This window comes from Apteryx mantelli, chromosome 1, assembly GCF_036417845.1.
Source record: "Apteryx mantelli isolate bAptMan1 chromosome 1, bAptMan1.hap1, whole genome shotgun sequence".
Lineage (NCBI taxonomy): Eukaryota > Metazoa > Chordata > Aves > Apterygiformes > Apterygidae > Apteryx > Apteryx mantelli.
The window spans coordinates 215,692,220-215,714,963 of record NC_089978.1 but is presented as its reverse complement, the minus strand read 5'-3'; the positions used below and the strand labels follow the sequence as shown (position 1 = coordinate 215,714,963).

The 22,744-nt window shown below is 42.1% G+C and overlaps 1 protein-coding gene across 1 annotated transcript; it reads left to right on the top strand.

The window, feature by feature from the left end:
- The first annotated feature begins 2,409 nt into the window (after window positions 1–2,409).
- DHTKD1 (dehydrogenase E1 and transketolase domain containing 1) lies at window positions 2,410–22,738 on the top strand. Its single transcript, XM_067299521.1, has 17 exons — window positions 2,410–2,578; window positions 4,955–5,110; window positions 5,876–6,087; window positions 7,893–8,087; window positions 8,409–8,678; window positions 11,866–12,037; window positions 13,291–13,489; window positions 14,377–14,689; window positions 15,781–15,865; window positions 16,560–16,699; window positions 17,238–17,388; window positions 18,604–18,710; window positions 19,448–19,612; window positions 20,020–20,102; window positions 20,968–21,137; window positions 21,673–21,758; window positions 22,257–22,738. The coding sequence occupies exons 1-17, from the start codon at window positions 2,410–2,412 to the stop codon at window positions 22,356–22,358; spliced, it is 2,775 nt and encodes a 924-aa protein (XP_067155622.1). The 3' UTR covers window positions 22,359–22,738.
- The last annotated feature ends 6 nt before the right edge of the window (window positions 22,739–22,744 follow it).

The following is a 22,744-nucleotide window of genomic DNA, read 5'->3' as shown; positions in this document are numbered from 1 at the left end:
TGGAGCCAGGGCATATGGATACAGAAGCAGTGTTTCTGCTGGTGTTAAGTACCACTTTCTCACACTCGGACATGAACCAAAGCCAATGACACCACTCTTTGACACCATTCTTGACACGACTCTATTGACCTAGATGTAGTTACAGCAGTTTTGCCTTGTGTAGTCATGTCCCAGACAAGATAATTATGCTGGCAAAAGTCTGCAAAGTACTATCGAGTACTTTAAATCTGTATCTACTGAACTTTGAATCTCAAAAACAAAAAGGTTGATTTGATGAGATAGTTATTCCATAAAGCCATGCTTAGGGTTGATTAAAGCAATAAGTGAACCTGTATATACAAACATTCAATTACTTCCCTGGGATCAACAGTCTGTTACTGAACCACCTCATTTAGTTCTTTCTAAACATTAGGTAGCATTAGTTTTCTTATTCGGAAGATGTTTAATATTTCAAACCTATTCATATCAGTGTTATCTGAGAAGAGAAATATTCAATCAGCTCTCTATCTGCTTTAAAGCAAAAACATTATATCTGCTATTTGACAAATATTTGCTTAAGAACTGTGGAAAAGTATTTCATCATGTGATCTGTCTACAATATTTGTCTTTTTTCCCAAGTGCAGTACAGAAATATTTGATTATATCAACTTTTTCTGCCTCTTTATTGTCAACTTTGCTGCATCATGCAATGGAGCAACATTATTTTCAAGGTTTTCTATAGCAGTATCCATTTGCTTTCTTTGCAGTGTTAAAGGTCATTCGCTTCTTTTTCCTCCCAAACTGGCTTTTGTAGATCTGCATAAAACCAACCCCATACAGGCCTCAAGGAATACAAACGGCACGTCTCCAAGAACTGTAAATATCATAAAATCCCTGCTCAGCTACGGCGCCGTAGCTAATTCAGTGGCAAAATTCAGTTCCAGCTGTCTCAAAACCATATAATCACTGTTTGATTTGAAGAAGAAAAATAGGCTTTTCGGGTTCCCAGTTGTGAAGGCAATCTACAAAGCTTGCCTGTAATTCCCTGCATTCATACAAGGTTTAGATGAAGCTTTTAGATTCTGTTAAAACTTGGATTTTCTATCAGTCTGTCTCATCATGCACTAAAGTACAGCCTAGAACAGGAACAAGAAGGTCAGCTCAAAGGAGTCAAAATGAATGAAAAAAAAGTAATGAAGGAAATTAGTAGAAGCTGTAAAACAGAACTTCTGTTGCTATTTTTAGTTTCACAGGCAACCTAACTCATGAATTTTGTGAGGGGATGATATTAAAATGTCTTTTCCCAGTTTAAGCACAGTCCAGCGTATGATGTACACTTCAGGTGGGTCGAGACTGAACTTTGAGAAGTTTCATGAGAGACCATGTCGCTGATTGAACCCGTCACGGCCTTTTCATAGGAAATGCCAGGAGAGGAGAATATACTTCTGAAGTCAATGAAAGCATTAGAGAAATAGTCTGAGCACATACAAAGGAGAAAAGCTGCCTGCAGTACCTGAAAATGTAACACAATTAATTTTGGTCTTTTGTTTCTCATCCTTCGCTTTATACAGCCTTTCTACGCTTTCAAGAAGAACAGTGCTATAGTTATCCCCTAGACCTCGATCCCCCTCCCTACCTCTTGCCTTAGCAGATACACCCATGAAGATATTTGCATTTTATTCCCATTAACAGGTCAACGCAATGATGCGCTGAAAAGTTTAACGCTTCTGCTTCCAAGGCAGAAGCGGTTAAGAGAGCCCTCGTGTCCCTCCCCTTCATCACATGGATTCAGTCTAAGACTAGATGGACGGCAGGGAAAGGCGGAGGTGCGGGAAAGCCTTCGCCAGGTCCTTGCGCTCCGCTACCGCCGTGGTCGCTAGCAGAGACGTCACACCATGAGTGTCACGTATTTCAGTGCAGCGTTGGCATTTTCATCATTTATTTTCTCCAAAATCGTCTCTTTTCACACCTCCCCGCGTGGCGGGCACCGGTTTGATTTGGGGAGGTCCCCACGCTCCCAGTGGGTGTGGGGAGGAGGCCGAGCCTCCATTTGTGCTCATTTACCACTGATTTTGGGGAGGTGGTGGTGGGGGGAATGGTGGTGTTATCAGCTCCTTTCCCTCAGGATCGCGCTATCTGCGCCTCCCTTCCTTCCCTTCCCGCCCTGCGCGGCGCGAGGCGGCGGCGCGGGCTAACGGCTCCCCGCGGCGCGAGGCGCGAGGCGCGAGGCGGCCGGGCGGGCTAACGGCTCCCCGCGGCGCGAGGCGCGAGGCGGCCGGGCGGGCTAACGGCTCCCCGCGGCGCGAGGCGCGTGGCGGCGGCGCGGGCTAAGGGCTCCGCGCGGCCCGGCGCGAGGCGGGAGGCGGCTCCGCTCCGCGCCGCCGGGGGGCGTTGGCGCGGCCGTGGGCGGTGCTCGGCAGCGCCACGGCCATGGCGGCGGCGGCGGCGGCAGCGGTGGCCCGTTGCGCGCCGTGGCGAGCGCCGTGGCGGGGCGGCCTGCGGCGCTGGTACCGCACGGAGCGCGGCGTCTACGGCTACAAGCCGCGGAAGGCGGCGGGCGGCGGCGGCGGCGCCGCGGCGCAGCCGCACGGCACAGCAGGTCGGGGCACCCCCCTCCCCTTCTCCGCGGCTGAGGGGGCGCCGAGGCCGGGGCAGCGGCCGCGGTACCTCAGCCCTGCCGGGGGCGGCCTCCCCCGGGGCCCGTTCAGGCTGCCCGCCGCCGCGGCCTGCGCTTCTTGAAACGCGGCTCCGCGTCGCTTTCATGTTTAAGTTGCCTAAGGAGGGTCTTCCCGGGCCGCCGCAGTGGTTGGCGGGGCCTCGGGCTGGTCCTGCTTGCCAGGAGTCGATCGTTTCCCTAGCTGTTCAGTGGAAAGTCGTGTGAGGGCGGCGCAGGTTGTTGCTGCGAAGTTGTTTTGTTTGGCTCTCAGTAAAGTGTGCTGATCCCTTTTTTTTTTCTTTTTTTTTTAAGGCAGAAATAATTGTCGACTGCTGAAACTACTTTAGGGAATGTGCTTGTATGGAGTTTTTTACTCCTTAAAAAAGTACCTGTGCCATGGGACTAAGTGTGTTTTGTTTTTTTTTTAGTTTAATTTTATTTTCTTTAATGATATGAGTGTGCCTGAACTACCTCAGTACAGATAATTCTCTCCCGTAGCAGTGACTGTGATGTTTCTAGTTGTATAGTACAGAAAATAATTCCGAAAAGAAAACTCTCCGCTGTAGGAGTGTTGTCCTGTGCTGCAGCTGAGTCAACTCTGATGTGAATTGAGCATATTGGTTAATGTAATCAGTGTAGGGTCAGGAATGAAAACTGTCTGTTAGATCCTGGGGGATCTAGACCCATTGCTATGTAGCCTGCTTGGTAAGGAAGGAAAGCGTTAATACAGTTTTTTAATGTTAAATTTTTAGTTTAATTTTAAATCACTTTCTTGATAAGAGTGTTGTGGGAGATGTTAGTGTTATGTTTTCCTGTTGTAGGACGCAGTTGAGAAAATGACCCGTTTGGATGTTCAGACTACATAAAAACAGGTGAAACAGGAGACCAACAGCTCAAATATAAGTGTCAAAGAAATAACCATGTGAAATAGTTTCACTCAGAAACCATATTGTTTTGGAAAATGAAAGACTTCAGACCTGAATACTGCCAGGGCTGCAGCTTTATTGGGAGGCAAAAAAACATTGAAAATATTAGAAACACAGTATGAACTGATTCATGTAATTCAAGCAGCAAGATTCTGCTTACTTTCTTAGTGGTTAACAGTTTACCCTGCTTGTCTGTGCTCTGTGCCCACTGATAGTAACATGCTGTGCATGACCTTTCTGTTGGTCACATTTTGCTAACATTGATACTTTTTCAACCTCAAAGCAAAGAAGCCTTCAGCACTGTTTATAGTGTCTATTGAAAAGTATGTTCACATAACTGAGTTCTTGATATGTCTGGCTCAGCATGGTATCAGGATAGTATCTTGGCTGTTATCTGTAAGATTTTTCTACCAGAAACTTGTCCTTGAAAAGATCACTGTTTTCTTAAATCTATTTTGACTCATTTCCTGAGTAGCTTAGAGAATTAGTAGTTGATTGGAGATTCTTTGTGTTGAACAAAGTCTTAAGCTGACATCTGATTGTCATCCTTATGGGGTGTGTGACCATCCAGATTCTCCTCTTGGTTTGTCTTGCAGCAAGTCCAGTGTGAGACCTGATCAATATTTCTATGTGTAACAGAGCTAATGAGGGCTAAATTCCGCTGTTCCTAAACCTTTCCACCACTCCAAGAACTCCAGTTCCCTTATGTTGGCCCCACTGTCAAAGACTGTATTTTGCGGTTGCTGTAGTGGTAGCTGGTTGTCTGTGATGCACATGCTGTTGATCGGTGACTCCTGGCCATGCTTTTATTAGATTGTAGAAACTGAATTATTGTTAAGACTCTACTGTTCTGTCACTCGAACAAGGGATAGGAAAGCACAGGTGGTATGATCGAGTCAGCTAAGGAAATAAGACTTTACACATTGATACCTTAGCCATTCTCAAGTTGAACATACCCATTTTTGTAAAGAGATATCATGGAAAATGAAGTAGCTTTGCACATGTTTACAGGAGCCTAACTGTGAGGGGAACCATGGGGGAAATCTAGATCGTACTTGCTTGAAAATTTGACAGGTGAGTGCATCTAGCAATTTAATGATGGGAGCTGTTGTCATGAGATAATTATGGTAGAAACTGACCTCTCAGTACTGATGATGATCATGATTTGGGTGGGAATAGACCAAGATAGAGACCAGCAGTTTAGGTTTGAAACTGTAAAGAAAGGGACGGATATTGAGTGGGGTGATATGGTGAAAACAACTGACTAGAAAAATTATCTTTCCAGTCACAACCTTGATGAATATCAGCAGGCAGCATACTTGTGTGTTGGTGCTGTATACAGAATAAGTGTGAGCACGTGTGCTATATTGTGCTGCTTTCTTTTTATGTTCAGTTGACCACGGTCTTGCTCGTTTAATAACTGCATACTCCGAACATGCCCACAAAGCGGCGAAAATAAACCCATTATTTGCTGGCCAAGCTGTTCTGAACATGGTACCCGAAATTCGAGAGCTGGCAGAAGTTCTTCAAGGGCCTTTCATTACCACAGGTAAGTCTGTGGTCTTAACACAGCAAATTGAAGCTGCGTCCGCTGCAGAGGAGCCAAGTATTGAACGGCCGTTCAATCAGTAACGTACTGTTGGACAGAAAATTGTTAACTTCACTCTACTTATGTGCTTATTGCACAAGACATTGTGTAATGAGTGGCCACCTTCTAGCATCTTTGAAAACCATGAAAACTCTTGCTTGTTCTTACAGCTACTGAGGTTATATATTAATCGCTTTTGTTACTGTAACACTCTATATTTTATCATGATATTTGACACTGTAGTGTAGATGCCAGGGCACTGGGGTAGAAGTCAAGACTTCTTGTCTTTTCTTGGATCTCTCTGGCTCTCACTGTGGCCTTGAACAACTGAGAGTTTCTCTCCATGCTTTATTTTCTCCACCTGCAAGATGGGTATTTATTTACTTGTGATGCAACTGTGATTGCATTGTCATCTCTCTGTATCTTAGTATCTCTCAAGATACTGAGTGATAGACTGAGTCGCAAAAACACTGACTTGGTGTCATTCATGGTAAGCTCTTCCAGAAAAGCATTTAGAACACCTTATAAATGACAGTGAGGCCTATGTATTAATAATACTGAAGTGTGCTTGTAAAGACTTTCTTAAGAATTTTGTTTTTAAATGAAGGTAGGAAGACAAAACATGAAATTTTACTCTCAAAATGTTAGTGTAATTGCAAGAGAACAGTTTAGTCCTTAGTGCCTTTTTCTCTTCTTGATGTGGCTAATACATTTCTTTCTGACTAGGGCTTCTAAACATGGGAAAAGAGGAGGCTTCCCTAGAGGATGTGTTGACATACCTTGACCATATATACTGCGGGCATATTTCCATAGAAACGAGCCAGCTTCCAACCTTGGAGGAGAGAAAATGGTTTGCTAAAAGGTTTGAAGAGCTAAAACAGGAAGCATTTACAACTGAAGAGAAAAAGCATTTGTCCAAACTGATGCTGGAGTCCCAGGTATCATGCTCATTATTATTTGATTGTAATTGATTGTAGAGCTGTCGAGTCTGTCATGGACCCTCCACTGTGGTGAACATTATCCAAGCAGAGAATCACAGAATCACAGAATGGTTGAGGTTGGAAGGGACCTCTGGAGATCATCTAGTCCAACCCCCCTGCTCAAGCAACAAAACTCAACAAAAAGAACAATCTCTGTCCTGAAGGACTTTGAGAAATATGAGTATGGGAGAGGGAGAAATACAAGGTTTTGTCTGACAAATGCAGGAATCTTCATTGGGTTTGTTGCTGAGTTTACCTAGCAGCTGTTACTGAAAGAAATAGCAATGTTTTATGGTTAGTATTGATTACTTCAGAAATTAGTTCTATGAAAATATTTCTAGCCAGTTCCAAACTCAGAAAGGCTTTTATGACTAAAGAGAACAGGTATTGTTGGTAATGTATATTCTTGTAACATGTTTTGTAGCATCTGGAGACACAAAAAAAGACCTTAAAAACCCCAAAGTAATCAATATTAAAAAGTGAAATTCTCTCAGACTAATGGTCTAACAGCTTGTTTTAAAAGTTACTGACCAGAACACAAGATTGGCCAGAGCCCTATGAAATTTTGTGCTCCGGTTTAGCTGGTCCATGTTTTGCTTTCACTGTCAGCCTCATTCTCTTTTGTTTTATGAAGTTTAAAGCACCGTCTCTCTCAAGTTTGCTGCTTTTCAGCAACGGAACCGCTGTCCGATGCAATCTGTAAGGACAGTGAGAGATTTTCACTTGCAACATGCGTAGATTTAAGTGTTTCAGGGAATTAATATAAATATTTCTGTACTGTGAAAAATTTTATTTTTTCTCCTCTCTCTCCCTGCCTTATCCAGAAGGATGCAAAGGTAGAAGAGCAGGATCTGTGAAGGTGTCCCTGTTTCCAGTTTTCCAAGTGGAAGGAATATTAAATGTAATACTTACCAATGACTAAACAGAAGTATATGGCACATTTCATTGCTTTCTTGCCTCTTTTGCAGTTAAAGGGATTTGTTAGTGATACAGGAGGGTAAAATCAGGACTCTGATAAATCCCATGTTGACTTCAGTATAACCAGAACTGTACTCAGAGTGTACAAGTTACCCCTGAAAGGAAAAGCTGCTTTTGTGTGTGATTAGTTTTGTGTACATTATTCCTTAGAACTGAGTGTTGCTTAACTAGAAAGTGTTCAGCAGTTGGCGCAGGTCTCTGGCTGTTGCTAAGCCTTCCCTTCTCAGTTACAGTCTTAGTCTATTTTCAGTTGAGTTGCAAAACACTGCAGACACATCTAGTGCTCCAAAACTTTGTCACTTGTGAAAGCTCTCTAGGAGTAGATGAATGGAGTGTAGTGGGAGGAGTGAGAGGAAACTGAAGTAAATCCAGATTAATTTATTCTCCTTCTCTCAAGTATTCTTCTACATATGTACCAAGGACAGTGTCTGATAGTAATCAAAATGAAACATTGTGCTTCTCTAGCACCTCAAACAGGTAAACCATTAAGGAGTTTACAAATTTCCTTGGTGTCGCATTTCTGTACGTATCTTCTTCCATGTTAGGCAGAGACAGTCTGGTCCTTGATCCAACAGTTTTCCATCTAAGAGGAGATGCTAGCTGATTTCTTGCATTCATCATAGCTTCTGGTCTTTAGACTGTGGGTGGAGAATGAGCTGAGACTCTCAAGGGTATGCTTACTTTCGTGTGCCATAAAGGTACAAACATAAATGATGTTTTAGTTTTATAAACAGAACACCGCTGTTTAAAATAGTCTAATACACAAGTTCTCCTGTTTTTAATAGGAGTTTGATCACTTCTTAGCCACAAAGTTTGCCACAGTGAAGAGATACGGTGGTGAAGGAGCAGAGAGTATGATGGGTTTCTTCCATGAGTTGTTCAAGATGTGCGCATACAGCGGTGTGACAGATATCATTGTTGGAATGCCTCATCGTGGAAGACTTAATCTCCTCACAGGCTTACTTCAGCTTCCACCTGAGGTAGAGGTTTACAGTCTTGTTGGCAGTTGCTCTATGTCCGATTTATTTGTCAATGAAATAATAACACAAAAAGCTTGTCTTGTTGCCAGTGCTGGAGCAATAAGTAAGTTACTTGTGTGAGAACATATTCCCTCCTGTCAGTAATTTGGCCGGATCTCCTCAGGAGACTGCTAAGAAAACTAAGATGGGAGTTTGTGCTGTTTTCTGAAGCATCCTTACAATGGAAGGAGTAGGGGGGCATACAATTCTGAAAATGTTTTTCTTTTAACGTGCCAATGAATTGGAAAGAGGATGTTTTTAACCGGGTTTGTTTCCATGCAGCTCATGTTCCGTAAGATGCGTGGTTTGAGCGAGTTTCCAGAGAATTCACCAGCCATCGGAGACGTTCTCTCCCACCTGACATCTTCTGTAGATCTCGACTTTGGTTCCCACAGACCAGTGCATGTCACCTTGCTACCTAACCCCTCACATTTAGAAGCAATCAATCCAGTGGCAGTGGGCAAGACACGGGGAAGGCAGCAGACTCTGCTTGATGGAGATTACTCCCCAGAGAGCTCTGCACAGCCTGGAGACAGTGTCATTTGCCTGCAGGTATTTTGCTCACAGTCTAACTGAACTGTGTAAGACTTCTCTAGGCTAGCATATAAACAGAAATGGTGTATATAAAAATATCAAACAAACCTGAATTAATGTAGAATGTGAAGAACTGGGATTGTTTTTATGGAAAAGGAGGAGGGAAAGGAAGATTTCCAGGTGACACAAGTGACAATATTGGCATTTAAACAATTCCACTTCTAAGATTACTAAAGAACTGATTTTGATGCCTTCCTTGAGGTTAAGGATACTCTGCACTAAAAGCCATGTGTGTCTTTTTCCTCACAGACCACTTTTGCATTTAAGCTACCACTGTTAGCCGCCTTTTAAATTAAAGGGACCAGGTGAAGGACTAGCAACAAGGTTGCAAAATCTACAGAAGAGTTTAGAAATTAGCCTTCTTATCATGGTACTGTTAAAATAAGTCTTTTTCTGCCTACTGGAATTAGTTCTTGCTCCTTTAGCTGTCTCTTATAATCATGGAAGCAGTCCTAAACAGTTCCTTGATAGCTTTTCTTGCATTCAGAAATACAAGTGGTCATTCTCTTAAACGTTTTTAAAACCTGGAGTAAATAGAATTTGGGGCAGAACTGTGTTCCTGCCACACATAATGAGCATGGAGGAAGCTGCTGGTAAAAGTGATTACGTGTTTTGGTTAAAGAAATGCTTTGCTTCCTTCTGGAGGGAGGTTGATACCAAGGGGAAAAAAAAGTACCGAAAGGAGTATCTGAAATGCCAAGAGAACTGAAGGCAAGTTTGGGTTAAATAATCTAATCGATTCTTATTTAAAAAAAAAAAAAGTCTTTTGGGCATGTGAGTCCAGAAAGAAAAGCCTGTTGCCTGATCCTCTTCCCCCATCTTTTAATGCAGTAATACTAGTCAGTCTGATAGAGCATGATTGTTTCTTATGTTCTGCCAGGCTCAGAATCTTAGTTCATCACACTATAGTAATGAGACTGCTATGACTCTTTGGACAAGGTTCTTCAGGAGAAGTGAGACCTTTCTATATAGGGAAATTTAATTGTTCTGTTTTTGAGGGGGAGGGGGTAGGAAGGATTGCTTAGTGGGAAAGAATAACATTTAGTTCAAATTTAGCTACCTCTGTGCTAATAAACTGACTCAAGTATTCCCAAAAGGAAATAAATGTTTCATATAATGGTACTTGTGATCACGTCTTTAACAGTCCAGCGGTTAGATTAAAAAAGAGGGGGGGAGGAGGGGCAAGGAGGGCAAATTTTTACCCTTGTGACTGTTAACTGGTCTCATTCAGCCAATCTAGAGGAAAGAGATGAAGACGGACACCTCTTTCAGAATCTTGGCTTTGAAGTGTCTCTTTAGGCTTCTGTTTCATAGCACTTTCCGAGCTAGGTCTCTCCAGAAACATTAAGTCTATAAACTCTCATTTGAAGTTTTCTCTGGCATTCATTCTGCTCTTCCACTGGCTTAAGTGCCAGAGCTTAAAGGTAAAATGAGCAAAGATCAGCTAAGGTGCTGGTGTCAGTGAAGTAGCAGCAGTGAGTCTAGTTGTCCAAGGTCTGAAAGTCTTTTTTTCTGGAACTTCCATGTGCTTGGAATCTGATTACTGTAAAACTCTTCCTTGGACAGCTACCGTGATGTTTAATTTACCATCTCTGCTGACGAAGAGAAATTTTTTCACCTTCTCACAACTCTCACCACCTCTTGGACATCAGGCAGCTACTGGTGTATATGATTTGAACTGAGGTCTAGGAATAAGGTCTGCCTGAAATAAATTTCACATTTGATATTCTGATGTCACAGTCAGTTTCATGAATGAAACTTGGTGATGACTTTGGTTTTATGCTCTTTGCTAATGCTGCCTGCAATAAATGTTTATTAGCAAAAACTACTTAATGTATTGCTGCAATATGTAAAATCCTACCTGCAGCAGCAGACTTAAATGCTCTAGGGTTTGAGACGCATCTTAAGAGTCCTCTGTAGCTGTGTAGATTACTGGTGACTCGCTTAGTCACACCACCTGTGGACTATAATGCTTTGGGATGTGCCGAAGGCCATGAAGTTCTTTCAGATGTTCTAGCTCATTCAAATGGTGTCACTGAGAAATATTGACTTCTTAGGCAGCAGAAGAAACCAGAAGAGAAAAGTGAAAAACCAGCATTTCAGAAACAAGTGTAGCATGATAAGGGGTAGAGTGGGGATGCTGTGTTGGCTCTTTCTTGCAATGGTTAACTTTGTTTTTCTGCTATGCCCTTTTTCAGAAGTCTATATTAGAACTGTACAAAACTCAGTGCTGCCATTTCACTAGTCCACCTAGTTCACTAGTTTCACACCTCTACTTTTTTCAGGGTGTACTTGTACCCCCCAAAATCTCTTCTAAGGCTTGAAACCATTAGCCCGTAACTAGAAAGCAAAACTGTCATCTGGTTTTAGTAAGAAACTACATCAACCTGCTAATCTTTCATGACTTTGATCTGTGAAGTACCGCATCTGCATTCTAAGGAGGCTGTGATCAGATACATCAATGGAGAACTAGCTCTAGTTTCAAAGCAAGTCTTTAATTCATTCTAGTATCTCTAGCCTTGGAAACCTGGCCTGAATGTCACGGTTGTCTCCCTTCCCCTTCTAATCCATTTTTTGTTTGCAATGTTTATTTGCAGTTTTGAAGCCTAAGAGTTAGCTTTTATGCCCTTCTGAAGCCTTTCATTTCCTTTTAAGTGCTTTCTTCAGTTTCTTTTCCACTTCATTTCGTAATGTATCTGTTCTTGTCTCTATTTAGTAAGGTGTGAGTAGGCACAGATCACTTACAGTTCACCACCATTTAACTTTCAGCAAAGAGTATAGTGAATCCTATGGCAATTGGCTTGGTTTTGTTCATTGGTCAGTGACTGGCTAATGCCTGTTGCAGCTTTGCTATAGCCTTGATACCAGTGATACACTCATGGGTCGATCTTAAGAGATTATAGGTCCGTTCCAAGTAGACATAAGGTCATGAGTACATGGACAGATGTTTGCTGCTATGACCTTGCGTTTGTGATAATATATAAATTTTCAAATAATGAAAACAATAGTCAGAATGTGGGGTAAGAACTGGACATAGTCTGTTCTACCTACTCAGTTTAAAAGGTCTTGCATATTGAGTTGTTTTGATTTTGCTCTTCCTCCATTTTTTTTTCTAATGATTTTTCCATCTTCTTCCCTAATGTAGGTTCATGGTGATGCTGCTTTCTCTGGGCAAGGGATTGTTCCTGAAACACTGACCCTCTCTAATCTACCACATTTCAGAGTTGGTGGGAGCATCCATTTGATTGTTAATAACCAGCTGGGCTACACCACTCCTGCAGAGCGAGGAAGATCATCTCTGTACTGTAGTGATATTGGTATGTCAGAAGGGAAATTAGATAATGTGTCAGGAAGGATTTTAAACTTCAGTATGAATATATGCGATGTGTTCTCGTTTGGGCTTTTTATAGCAAGTGCTCACAGGCCCTAGGAAATTAATCCATCTTCATTTTTATAATAGAGTAGAAATTCAAATTATTTTTGATTGTTACCTCCTACTAGCAAAAATTTAAATACTAAAAATATGCCCTCCCCTTCTGCTTCATGGCAAAGACTAAATATCAATGGAAAATCTTGTCACATTTTTACAGGATGTTGTAAAATACTTGTAAGGTTACAGTGAAGTCTTTATATTCATTTAACTTTTGCCATGGCATTGACAAGTTTTAAAAATGTGTGTAATAGATGTATACTAAATATACCTTATTAAATTTAAAGAAAACCTTCCCAGTGCGTTTCTTGAGCAAGTTCATTAGTCAGATTCTCCTTCATTTTTCTGATTTGGTTGTTACCAGATGAACTTGCTGAGCTTTTAGTTGAAAGATGAGGCTGATGCCATTTCTAAGCTTAAAACAAAAGCCTTTTGTTCTGCACTGTTCTTTCTTGCTGATTAACAGATGTAGCAGCAAGATCTCCTAGAATTAAAAATATGCTAGTGTATATCTTTGAGATTAACATCAAATGATTGTCTTTTGGTTTCATCAGATCAAATGGGTAAATTCATTAGATCTGATAAAATAGATAGCACGTCGTATTATTCTTCTTTCCCTGAACTGGTTTTGTTTCTTTTCCATCCTTAGTTTTCCATTTTTCTTATCTGAGTAGTGGGGGGAGACCTTTGTGCTTGGAGTGGCAATGGCTAGAATGACTAGTAACAAGGGGAAGATTGTTTCTGGCCTGTGACCCGTGGAATTCATAGTGGTGGTAACTCTAGGTAAGAAGGAAACAAATCTCAGTTTTTCTCTGAAAGAAGCAATTGAGAAGTTCTCTCACATTCCCTGCAGACTTCGATCCAGATTAAGAAGATGCAGGAGCTGTGTGTAGAAAGCCCTCTAGGAATTTAGCGCTGTTTTAAGTTCAAACTGTAATAAATGCAACAGGTTGTGCCCTTTCTCTCAGGGAGGACCCCTACCTCCTTTCCCCAGCTGTTATTAAGAGCATCTTTTGTAGGTTTGCTTTTATTAAACACACTACATACAAGTTATCTGTGGATGTCTGCTGAGTCTGTCTGTGTCCATTTTCTTCAGATTTCTTTATGATTGCTGCTGTTATGTTTTGAATCCCTGGGCAGGTAAAATTGTCGGGTGTGCAGTTATCCATGTGAATGGGGATGATCCTGAAGAAGTTGTCTGTGCCGCACGACTAGCTGTCGAGTACCAACGCCAGTTCCGTGGGGATGTGATAGTAGACTTGCTGTGCTACAGGCAGTGGGGCCACAATGAACTTGATGAGCCTTTCTTCACCAATCCCAGCATGTACAAAATCATCAGGTAAGGGAACGCCACCTGATGGAGGAACCCAAAATGTACTTGTATCTATATCATCTAAGTATTGCGCAGAACTGTAATAGAAAGTCTCTGTATAATGAAGATCCTTTGCTGTACTTGTTAATGCAAGTGTAGCTACATTGTCTGTAGCCCTTGATTAAGGCCTGAGTGTGATAGCAGTGTGTTAATGAGCATAACCACTCAGGTTGGTTCTTAAATACGTAGCTTGATGCCTCATGAAGAAATACCTTGCATATCCCTTGGATTTCAAATTCATAATTGCTCTCAATCAGAAGGCGAAGTTGTCCGGTATGTGCAGGAGGGGAGGGTAGATACAGTGGGAGAACTGTGTGCAGGAAGCCTGTGCATGCAATATCTGTCTCATCTTTGCCTGGTTCTGCTCGTTCAATGGGAGCCTTGTCTTTGTGAGCAGTTAAATATATCAAAATTCCATCCTGATCCCCAAAACAAATACGTACATAAAAATATATTGGGTAATGAATTCTGGTGTGTTAGGTGGAGCATTTGTGGAATGGATACCTTGATTCTTAGCTGTTACTGAAATCCTGTTGTGAGTTTGTCTGAAGAGTGTATGCATGATGCAAAGAGTCGCTCTGATTAGGAGGCTTTTTTTATACTTGCTGTTAGCTGTAGCTGCCAGTTGCAGGCACTTTTTAAATGAAGGATAATGAGGCACATGGTTAAGATAATTGTTAGCAGTCTTCAAATGCCGAGAAAGCTCATTCAGGTGAAGTTTGTACAATGTACCAGGTCACCATTTATTTCAGATTTTCATGGTATCTGCCAATAATAAGGTGGAATTTCCTTGCTGCTGCGGTGACACTGTCTTCAGACTCAATGTCTATGGGGTTTGATTCCCTTCTTGACAGATCGCGTAAGAGTATCCCAGACACATATGCAGAACATCTAATAGCTGCTGGGGTCATGACTGAGGCTGAAGTATCTGAGATAAAGACAACATACTACTCTAAACTGAATGATCATCTTGCCAACATGACTTTGTATAGTCCACCTCCTACCAACCTGCAGGCTCACTGGAAAGGCCTGGTTGAGCCTTCTGCTAAAATCACCACTTGGGACACAGGTATGCCTGTGCCGCTTCTCCAGTTTATTGGAATCAAGTCTGTAGAGGTGCCTGAAGAACTCCAGATGCACAGCCATCTTCTGAAGACTTATGCACAGGTCAGTAGAACATAATGATGTTCTGCTTCTAGTCCCATTGCTCAAAGATACAAGCTGTTACAGAAAAACTCTAGCATAACAAGGATGTCAATTAAAAAAAAAAGCAGTCTTCTGTAGGGGAAACAGCTTGCTTTCACTTCTCTCCCTGTCTCACCCTGAGGCTGGAATTATGGCATTTTTCTTCTTGGTTTGAAGAAACCCATATCTTCTTTCCAAAGCAGACCAAATACTTAATACTGTTATTTTAACAGTATTTTGTCATAGTGAAGAAAAGAAGCATGTAGAAAATACGGCTTGTTACTCTTGCAAATAATAGAAACCATTGTAATAGATTACAGTAATTTGTGTACTTTATGATTATAATGAGTACCTTGCAAGAGAGTGAATCAGGAAATGGATAATAGTGTATGCAGTTTCTGAAGCCAGGAGTAGGTGTTTATGTATACATGAACAGATGCATATACGTGTGGCCGACTTTGAAAGTCCCTGTGTCTGATAGCTAGTAAATTCGTGTGCAATGCTGGGATTGGTTTGCGTCTGATACTAAGTGAATGTTTCCCTGTGATGAATGACAACCGTGAGCTGGTGTCCGCTTGGCAGCAATAGAGAGGCCATGAGTGGAATATTTTGGAAGACTGACTGCTCTTGTCTCCCCGGCCCAAGGCGAGAAAACCTTGTCTGGGTACGGTTGTTTCTCTGCCATTCTGCAGACCAGAATGGGAGAATTCTGGAGACTGAAATGCCTATACCTGGCATCTGTCAGCACTATTAACTCGGCCAAGGAAGAGTATGTCAAAAGCACAATCCGTGCTGTGCTTAGATTTTAAGACTAATATCTAATTTGTCAATCCAGAGCTCACCGATTGTATAAGTGAACACATGGGTCATCCACGGTTCTGTGGTCTGCAGACATCCTTCTTCAGGATGTGCTGGAATAGAGTGCATGTATTCCAAACCAATCTAAGTTGATTGCAGGAAAATAGCATTTCTCTCCATACCTTTTTTCCTAGCTTCTAATGCTGATCTGTCACAAAAAGATACGAATGGAAAAAGGCAAAACACTAACTTTTCCTTGTTGTTTACTTGTTTAGTCAAGAGTACAAAAAGTGGAGGAGGGAAAAAAGCTGGACTGGGCAACAGCAGAAGCTTTAGCGTTTGGTTCACTACTGAGCCAAGGTAAGAGGCAACTAGACAGTAGACAAAAACAAATTTTTTTGTTTGATGACAATAAAATAGAACATTAGCCTTCTGAGGCATTTCTATGTCCAGAAATTAATATGATGTATGCCTTAGACAGTTTGCATCTGCATGGTACTAGAAGAAGGTAAATATGAGTCCTGTATGTCACTAATCCTTATAGGTTGGGGACTCAATGTCTTCAAACAATTGTTGCCCCAACACATGCATGTGCGCACACACATACTCCCCCAGAAAGTTGGTGCTTAGCACTAAGTGCATGAGCAGTGCAGCTGACGTCGGTGGGGCCTCCCATATGCTTACCTTTGAAAGCGTATATCCTACTAGAATTTCTTTTCCCTCCTCTTTAGCCTGAATTCAAATAGCCGTTTCCATATGATACAGGATGCACATGCTTTGCAATTTCTTTCAGCAAATTGAACAACTTACCACTAAAGAATTTTCAGCTGCAGAGAAGGGAATGAGAAATGTCGAAGTATGTCTGTGCTTGTGAGTTGGAGCTGCTGCTTGTTAAGAATTTCCACTCAGTTTTGATGCAGCTGAGGAGGCGAAATTCAAGCAGAGTTTTAACAAGAGAAGTGATATTTAGAGATGGGGAGGGGGAGTTATTGTCCTGAATATTTGTTTTCTTACATGATTTACTAATCCAGTGTTTTGGTTATTGCTTGGCAAGGGTTTAATGTCAGACTAAGTGGACAAGATGTTGGCAGAGGAACCTTTAGCCAACGACACGTGATGTTGGTTTGCCAAGAGACCGATGATACCTACATACCTCTGAATCATATGTCCCCAGACCAGAAGGGTTTCCTAGAGGTAGGTTCTTTGGTCCGCAGGGCAACCCTCTTTAAGTTACGCTGAAATAGAATGCATATGTTCCAAAGCTGCTGAGACATGCATGTCCAGGCTATGTATGTAGCCTGAATATTCTGACAAATCCCACATACGGAAGCATACAAACTGACAAGGCACTCCCACCCTGAGTAAATTATAAGAAAAATCTGTGTGCACAGCATCTAGCTGCTATCATGTTGCACCTGATTCTGGGTTACAGAGAGCCTAGCTAGAGGATGTCACTGATTTATGTTTTACTGTAGTGCATCCATAGTTGTAGTACATGGTTAGATACCCTCTTTAAAAAAAATTTAATAAAGGGTTCTGCTTCTCCTTGGAGATCAGCTGTTCTTCTCCCCTCAGTGTCTTCATTCAAAAGTTTAAAAAAAAAAAAAAAAAAGAGGTGACTGAATTGCCTTTAGGACTATGTATCCTCAGTGTACCTAGCACTGAAATGCCTGGTTCCAACCTGCGTTGTCTTCTTTCTCACTGGCTTCTCCCAACAATTTCCCTTTGTTAGGTGAGTAACAGTCCCTTGTCTGAAGAAGCTGTGCTTGGCTTTGAATATGGAATGAGTATTGAGAGCCCTACGTTACTACCAATTTGGGAAGCTCAGTTTGGAGACTTCTTTAATGGAGCCCAGATAATATTTGACACTTTCATCTCTGGAGGTGAGTGTACGAGGAGCTAATACATTTAAAATAAGGCATTTGTAGTAAACGTATCTGTAGAAAATCCTTTGACTTTAAAGTAAAGGTACAATATGTTGAGAAAAGAAATCCATTTTCTCAAGAAGTCTATGAGCTTGCCTATGTGGCCCCAACTTCTATGTAGCTGTTCTGTGATGACAGTCCATCCAAAATGAAAGACATCCTCTTGGCAGAAGATGGTCATTCCAAAAGGACTGTCAATTAGGACTTTGATTAGGGTTTTTTTCCCTCTTACATATTTTACTGTATACATATTTGATAGCTTTTTAGGCTGTATCTAAATGCCTTCATGAAGCATCTGAAAATTGGATGATGCAGGAGGAAAATTGTGATTATAAAAACAAGAAAGAATGGAAAAACCCACACAGTGAAAATCTTACAAACCTTTCAATTTGACTCTAGCACATTTTCTGAATGTTCAGATGTTGCAAAAAGACCTTTCAGAGCTCCAACAGGCTGAGCAAATGCTGAGGTGGATTTCTAGAGTGTGAAAGGGTCCAAATTTCTGGTATCTGGTCTCAGTTAGGCCTCTGCGCTGCCTCTGTAATTGGAGATGGAAACTGTCAGAGGCCCCCTCATCCCGCCCATCCTCAACATGTATTTGAGGCTGGGAAGAATTGCCCTCTGGATGTGACTGTGATCTCTTAAGTAGGACAGGAGCTTTGGCAGAGCCCTGTGAAGCTAGTCCCTAGCTATCACGGCCATGTTAGCTAGGACTGGCTCACAGACTGCTGCCTGGGACGTACAAGCACAGGACCAAATGATGAGATACGCAGAAGATCTGCAATAAATTTTGTTTTTTACTGAAGAGGGTTATCTGTGAGGACCCCTCTAGACCAGGAGGACAGTTCCATTAAGAGGATTCTTGCATAATGTGGTGATGTTTCAGTGTAAGTTTAAAAACCTTCACTGATTCCCTGCTTTATGTGGAGGCTTAAAAATCTTCTGAAAGTTCCAAGTCACTTGACAATATGCGAAGCTTCAGATCATCTTCTGTGCTGAGTCACAACTGTGAATTTCATGACTAAATGCCAGCATGTTTCAAGGTTGTATTTAATAATGTGGCAAATAAGCTCCTTCCCCCCTGCCCCCACGAGTAGTTTTTGCAAAGTAATGTGTCTTTTTGGGCTTTATGTTCTGTGGAAATCATTCTTTTTCCTCATCATGTCTCTTTAGGTGAAGCAAAATGGCTTCTGCAGAGTGGAATAGTAATTCTTCTTCCCCACGGCTATGACGGTGCAGGCCCTGAGCACTCTTCCTGCCGGATGGAGCGTTTCTTACAGGTACCCGCCACACTGCTCAGATTCACATATCCCTATCACAGCACTGGCATCTGTAGGACGTGCTTCAGTACTGCCTGCCATCCCTTTTCCCACTGGTGTTCTTCACCAGTGTCACTTTACAATAGAATGAGTCCAGTAGCAAGATAGAATTGCTGTATTGCCAATAGCAGACCTCTAAGGGGGGCTTCTTAAAGAAAACTATTTGGGGGTTGGCATCACAAACAGGCAGCTATAGTCTTCTGCAAGCCACTCACAGATGTTCCCACAACACGCAGAGCATACAAACAGAAAGCTGGGCACAATTAAATATGGGTTAGTAAATCCGTGGCACATTTTGGCAGAAAATAGCCACTATTGTGCCCTCGTGGCTGTATCGGTAACTAAATGAAAGGTGTTTCATCTAAATAATGACTTGAGGAGATGTTTGCTGGACATTTAGAGGGGTGCTGTCATTCTTATGAAAAAGTCATGACCTTTTCTTGGTCAGAAAAATTGTCATGTCCTGGTTTAAAAAGTGGTTGAAGTTGATAGTTAAGATATAATCTTAACAGTTAAATGCTAGAGCCTGTTTCTTTTTTGAAGTTGCTTTTCCCTTGTAATCAGTGCCTGAATTGGAATGTTTAGTCTCCTACTCTTACGGGCACTAGTGAGCATACTTTATGTGCCTGGATTCTGTCTTGGATGTTTGGCTCACTGCTTGCTTCTTGAAAAGATATTACTATGTTCCCCTTATGTAGATGTGTGACAGCGCAGAAGAGGGAGTTGATGGAGACCAGGTGAACATGTCAATTGTGCATCCCACCACCCCAGCGCAGTATTTCCATCTACTCCGGCGGCAAATGGTCCGAAACTTCAGGAAACCCCTGATTGTTGTATCTCCCAAAGTGCTACTCAGGCTCCCTGTAAGCTGAAAAACTTTACTCTCCTTTTTCTTTGTTTTTCTCCTCTTCCTCCTCCTTGTCTCTGTTCTCTTCCCTTTTCTCTGTGTTTTTCTTTTATGTTGTCCTCTCTGTTTTGGAGTCAAATCAATGGGGTTTTGCCTGTCCAGGGCAGCATAGACTGAGAAATAAAATTAGGTGGAATAAAGAAACCCCTAGAAGTGGGGTTGAGTCTGGGACCGGTGGTATTCTTGAAAATCTTATTGTCCTACCTTTCACGTGTGGGAAGGGGAACGAGGAGGAGATGGAGAGGGAAAACAGTATTTTTTTTGGTTGTACTTGTCAAAACCCTGTCTCAGTATCTTCTCTCTAACTCTGGCCAGAGGGAAGAGGCAACAAGACTTGGTAACTTACAGCTATCTCCCATTTAGGCTGCTGTGTCCAGTTTTGAAGAAATGGCTCCAAGGACAACATTTAAGCCTGTCATCGGTGACTCCTCAGTAGATCCTAAAAGGTAGCTTTACTTTCTTGGAGGAAAGCCCAGAAATTAAATCCTACTTCCTTTTCCCTAGCTAACAGCTCAGTTTTGAGGTGACGTGAAAGAGATGACATTTGGGGGGAAAGCATCTGTAGGGTGACTGACATGGTGTTTTGTTTGTTTCTAAACAGCAAATCTGCTCTCCTTTTCCTCTGCTTGCTTGTTAATAGTTAATGTATCTGTCTGCGTAATAGTTGAGTATTCAGGCCTTCGGTCCTGGCCCCCAAAGGTAAGAATGTGACCAGTCCCAGCAGTACCGGAGTCTGACAGCATCTTTAACGTTCACATCGTTGCCCACAATCAGAAGGCTGGAAGTGTCTTAGCATCTTGGTTTTCTAAGTGAGGTGGTGAGGGACAAAGAGTGAAGTTTCTCTTCTTGCCTTTGTCCATTAAGGTTAGGCCACTAAGACCTCTTTTGTTGCTGGAGAGAATTTTTTATCTCCGGGGGCAAGTCCCTCTTTGGGATGGGAGAGAATTGTCCTCTGGAGGTGCTTCTCTCTCCCTCTGGTTCATTCTCTGCAGTGTACGTAACCAACTTTACACTAGATGTTTACCTTTTAGATAGTTAAAGCTAAGAAAGGTTGAATCCTATTGTACGTAACTTTCCCAGGATTGTTGAAGAAACAGGACCTCTGGGCCCTGGCACACTGTGCCAAAGGTTAATTTATCTACTCTTGGTGAGGTAAGGCAAAGAAGAGAAGAGATCGTCTAGGGTGGCAGTTGAGCTCCATAAAATGGTCTTTAAAGTTTGGTTGGTGGTTTTTTGTTCAAAGTGTAGGCCTGCTCTGCACAGAATTTCTGTAAAACAGTATACATGGAGGCATTCCTGTTTTTTCTTTAGTGTCACCCAAGTGGTTCTTTGTTCCGGCAAACATTACTATGCTTTAGTGAAACAAAGAGAGACACTAGGAGAGAAACAACACAACACAGCTATTGTGAGACTTGAAGAACTGTGTCCTTTCCCCCTGGAAGCTCTACAGCAAGAGCTGAGCAAATACAGCCGTGCCAAAGGTTAGCCAGATTTTTACCTTTGTGTTTCTAGACTCTTTGAAGTACTGAACTAAATCTGTTTGCCTTTTAGGATGAAAAGTTGTAGTGGCTTTTTCCTCTTGCTCCTTCCCCCCATACATCTAGTGTTTCTGTAATACAAATGTTTACCACTTGTGCTAAAAGAACTTGTGTCTATGCTATTGTTAACATCTATGAACTGCTACTAAAAGTCAGAGTAAACTCTTCAGGGCACTTTTGCATTGATCTTTGCTGTCTAGTCCTTTAAGTTGGAGAGACGGAGAAAGTAGCTTTTGAAAATGGAAGAGAAAAAGAATATGTCCACAGTATACCCTCCTGGTGGTCACACTTTTTGGTTTAGCTGCAGCAAGCTATGACCTGCAAAGGAATCCAGCCTAGTGAGCCTTTGTTTCAAAGGTGGTGCTAGGACCAAAAAAAAAAAAAAAAGCAGAGGTGCTACAACAGAAAAAGTTGGTTTTCTTGAGCTGCTGAAAAGACAAATGTGTGTGTTTGTAATGTGCCCTTATCTTTCCTTTAGGCTTTGTCTGGAGTCAGGAAGAACCGCAGAACATGGGTCCTTGGTCCTTTGTGTCACCACGGTTTGAAAAGCAGCTGGGAGTTAAGGTAAGATGTCCACATAGTGCTTTAGTCTTTAAACTGAAGTTTGATGTTCTCTTCCTTAACTGTGAAATTCTGTGGTGCAGACATAAAACTAATCCTGATGCCTAAACCAAAATTGTGTTCTCATTTAGACTACTTAAGCTTTTTATGGCACCTTTTACTCATGATGAGCAGAATGGAGCTTCCTTTCACTAGGTCTTTAGTCTGCCAAAAAGTAAAAATTAGAAAGAATGAACAAAGATCCCAAGTAGGAAACAACACGCTTGAGGTGACACAGCACGTAGGAGGAGAATCCAAAGCTGCTGTTCTCTGTGGCAGACTGCAGGCTATAAAGTTCTTGGAACCACGCTCTTTGGAAGATGGAGGTTAACTCCTGACTTTACTTCCGTCTGGGACTGACTGATGTCTAGCAATAGGTATCACCACGGCATCAGAGGCCCTTGGAATATGATCCCGTGTTTGTGCTTCATTAATCATTTCCTCCTGACTCTGTAATTTCAGCTCCGTCTTGTGAGTAGACCTCCTTTACCAGCCCCAGCAGTTGGCATTGGAACCCTGCACCAGCAGCAGCAGGAAGACATTCTTACCAACACGTTTGTCTAAGAGCTTTCAACGGACAGACTGCTTCTGCTGTCGGTCATGTTCGTTACCTCCTCCTGTGAAGAAGAACAAAAGCCAGACTCTTAATTCTCCAAGACAGAAAACAAATGGAACAAATGTTATAATGATGAACCAATCTTTACATGTGGGGATACATGAGGATGACAGCTGATGCCTGTTACTGTAGATATTTCTTGTTGTCCTCTTGTATTTTCTACAGAAGGTATTTTAAAAGGGAAAAAAAATCCAGTCCAGGGGGCAGACCCGTGAGGTGGATATAAAATACCTTGTGTCAGGATTGGTGCATGTGTGGAAATGGTTTCTTGTTTCCACAGAAGTGCTAGTGCTGTTTGTTTGAATAAATGCTGCCCCATGCCTGGGAATGAGCC

What these genes read in the sequence shown, in the direction of transcription:
- DHTKD1 (XM_067299521.1), top strand. Translation starts at nt 2,410, where the DNA reads ATGGCGGCGGCGGCGGCGGCAGCGGTGGCCCGTTGCGCGCCGTGGCGA. An exon ending in TCTGTACTGTAGTGATATTG is followed by an intron (nt 12,038 to 13,290) that starts GTATGTCAGAAG and finishes ATCCCTGGGCAG; the next exon opens with GTAAAATTGTCGGGTGTGCA. An exon ending in AAAAGCAGCTGGGAGTTAAG is followed by an intron (nt 21,759 to 22,256) that starts GTAAGATGTCCA and finishes CTGTAATTTCAG; the next exon opens with CTCCGTCTTGTGAGTAGACC.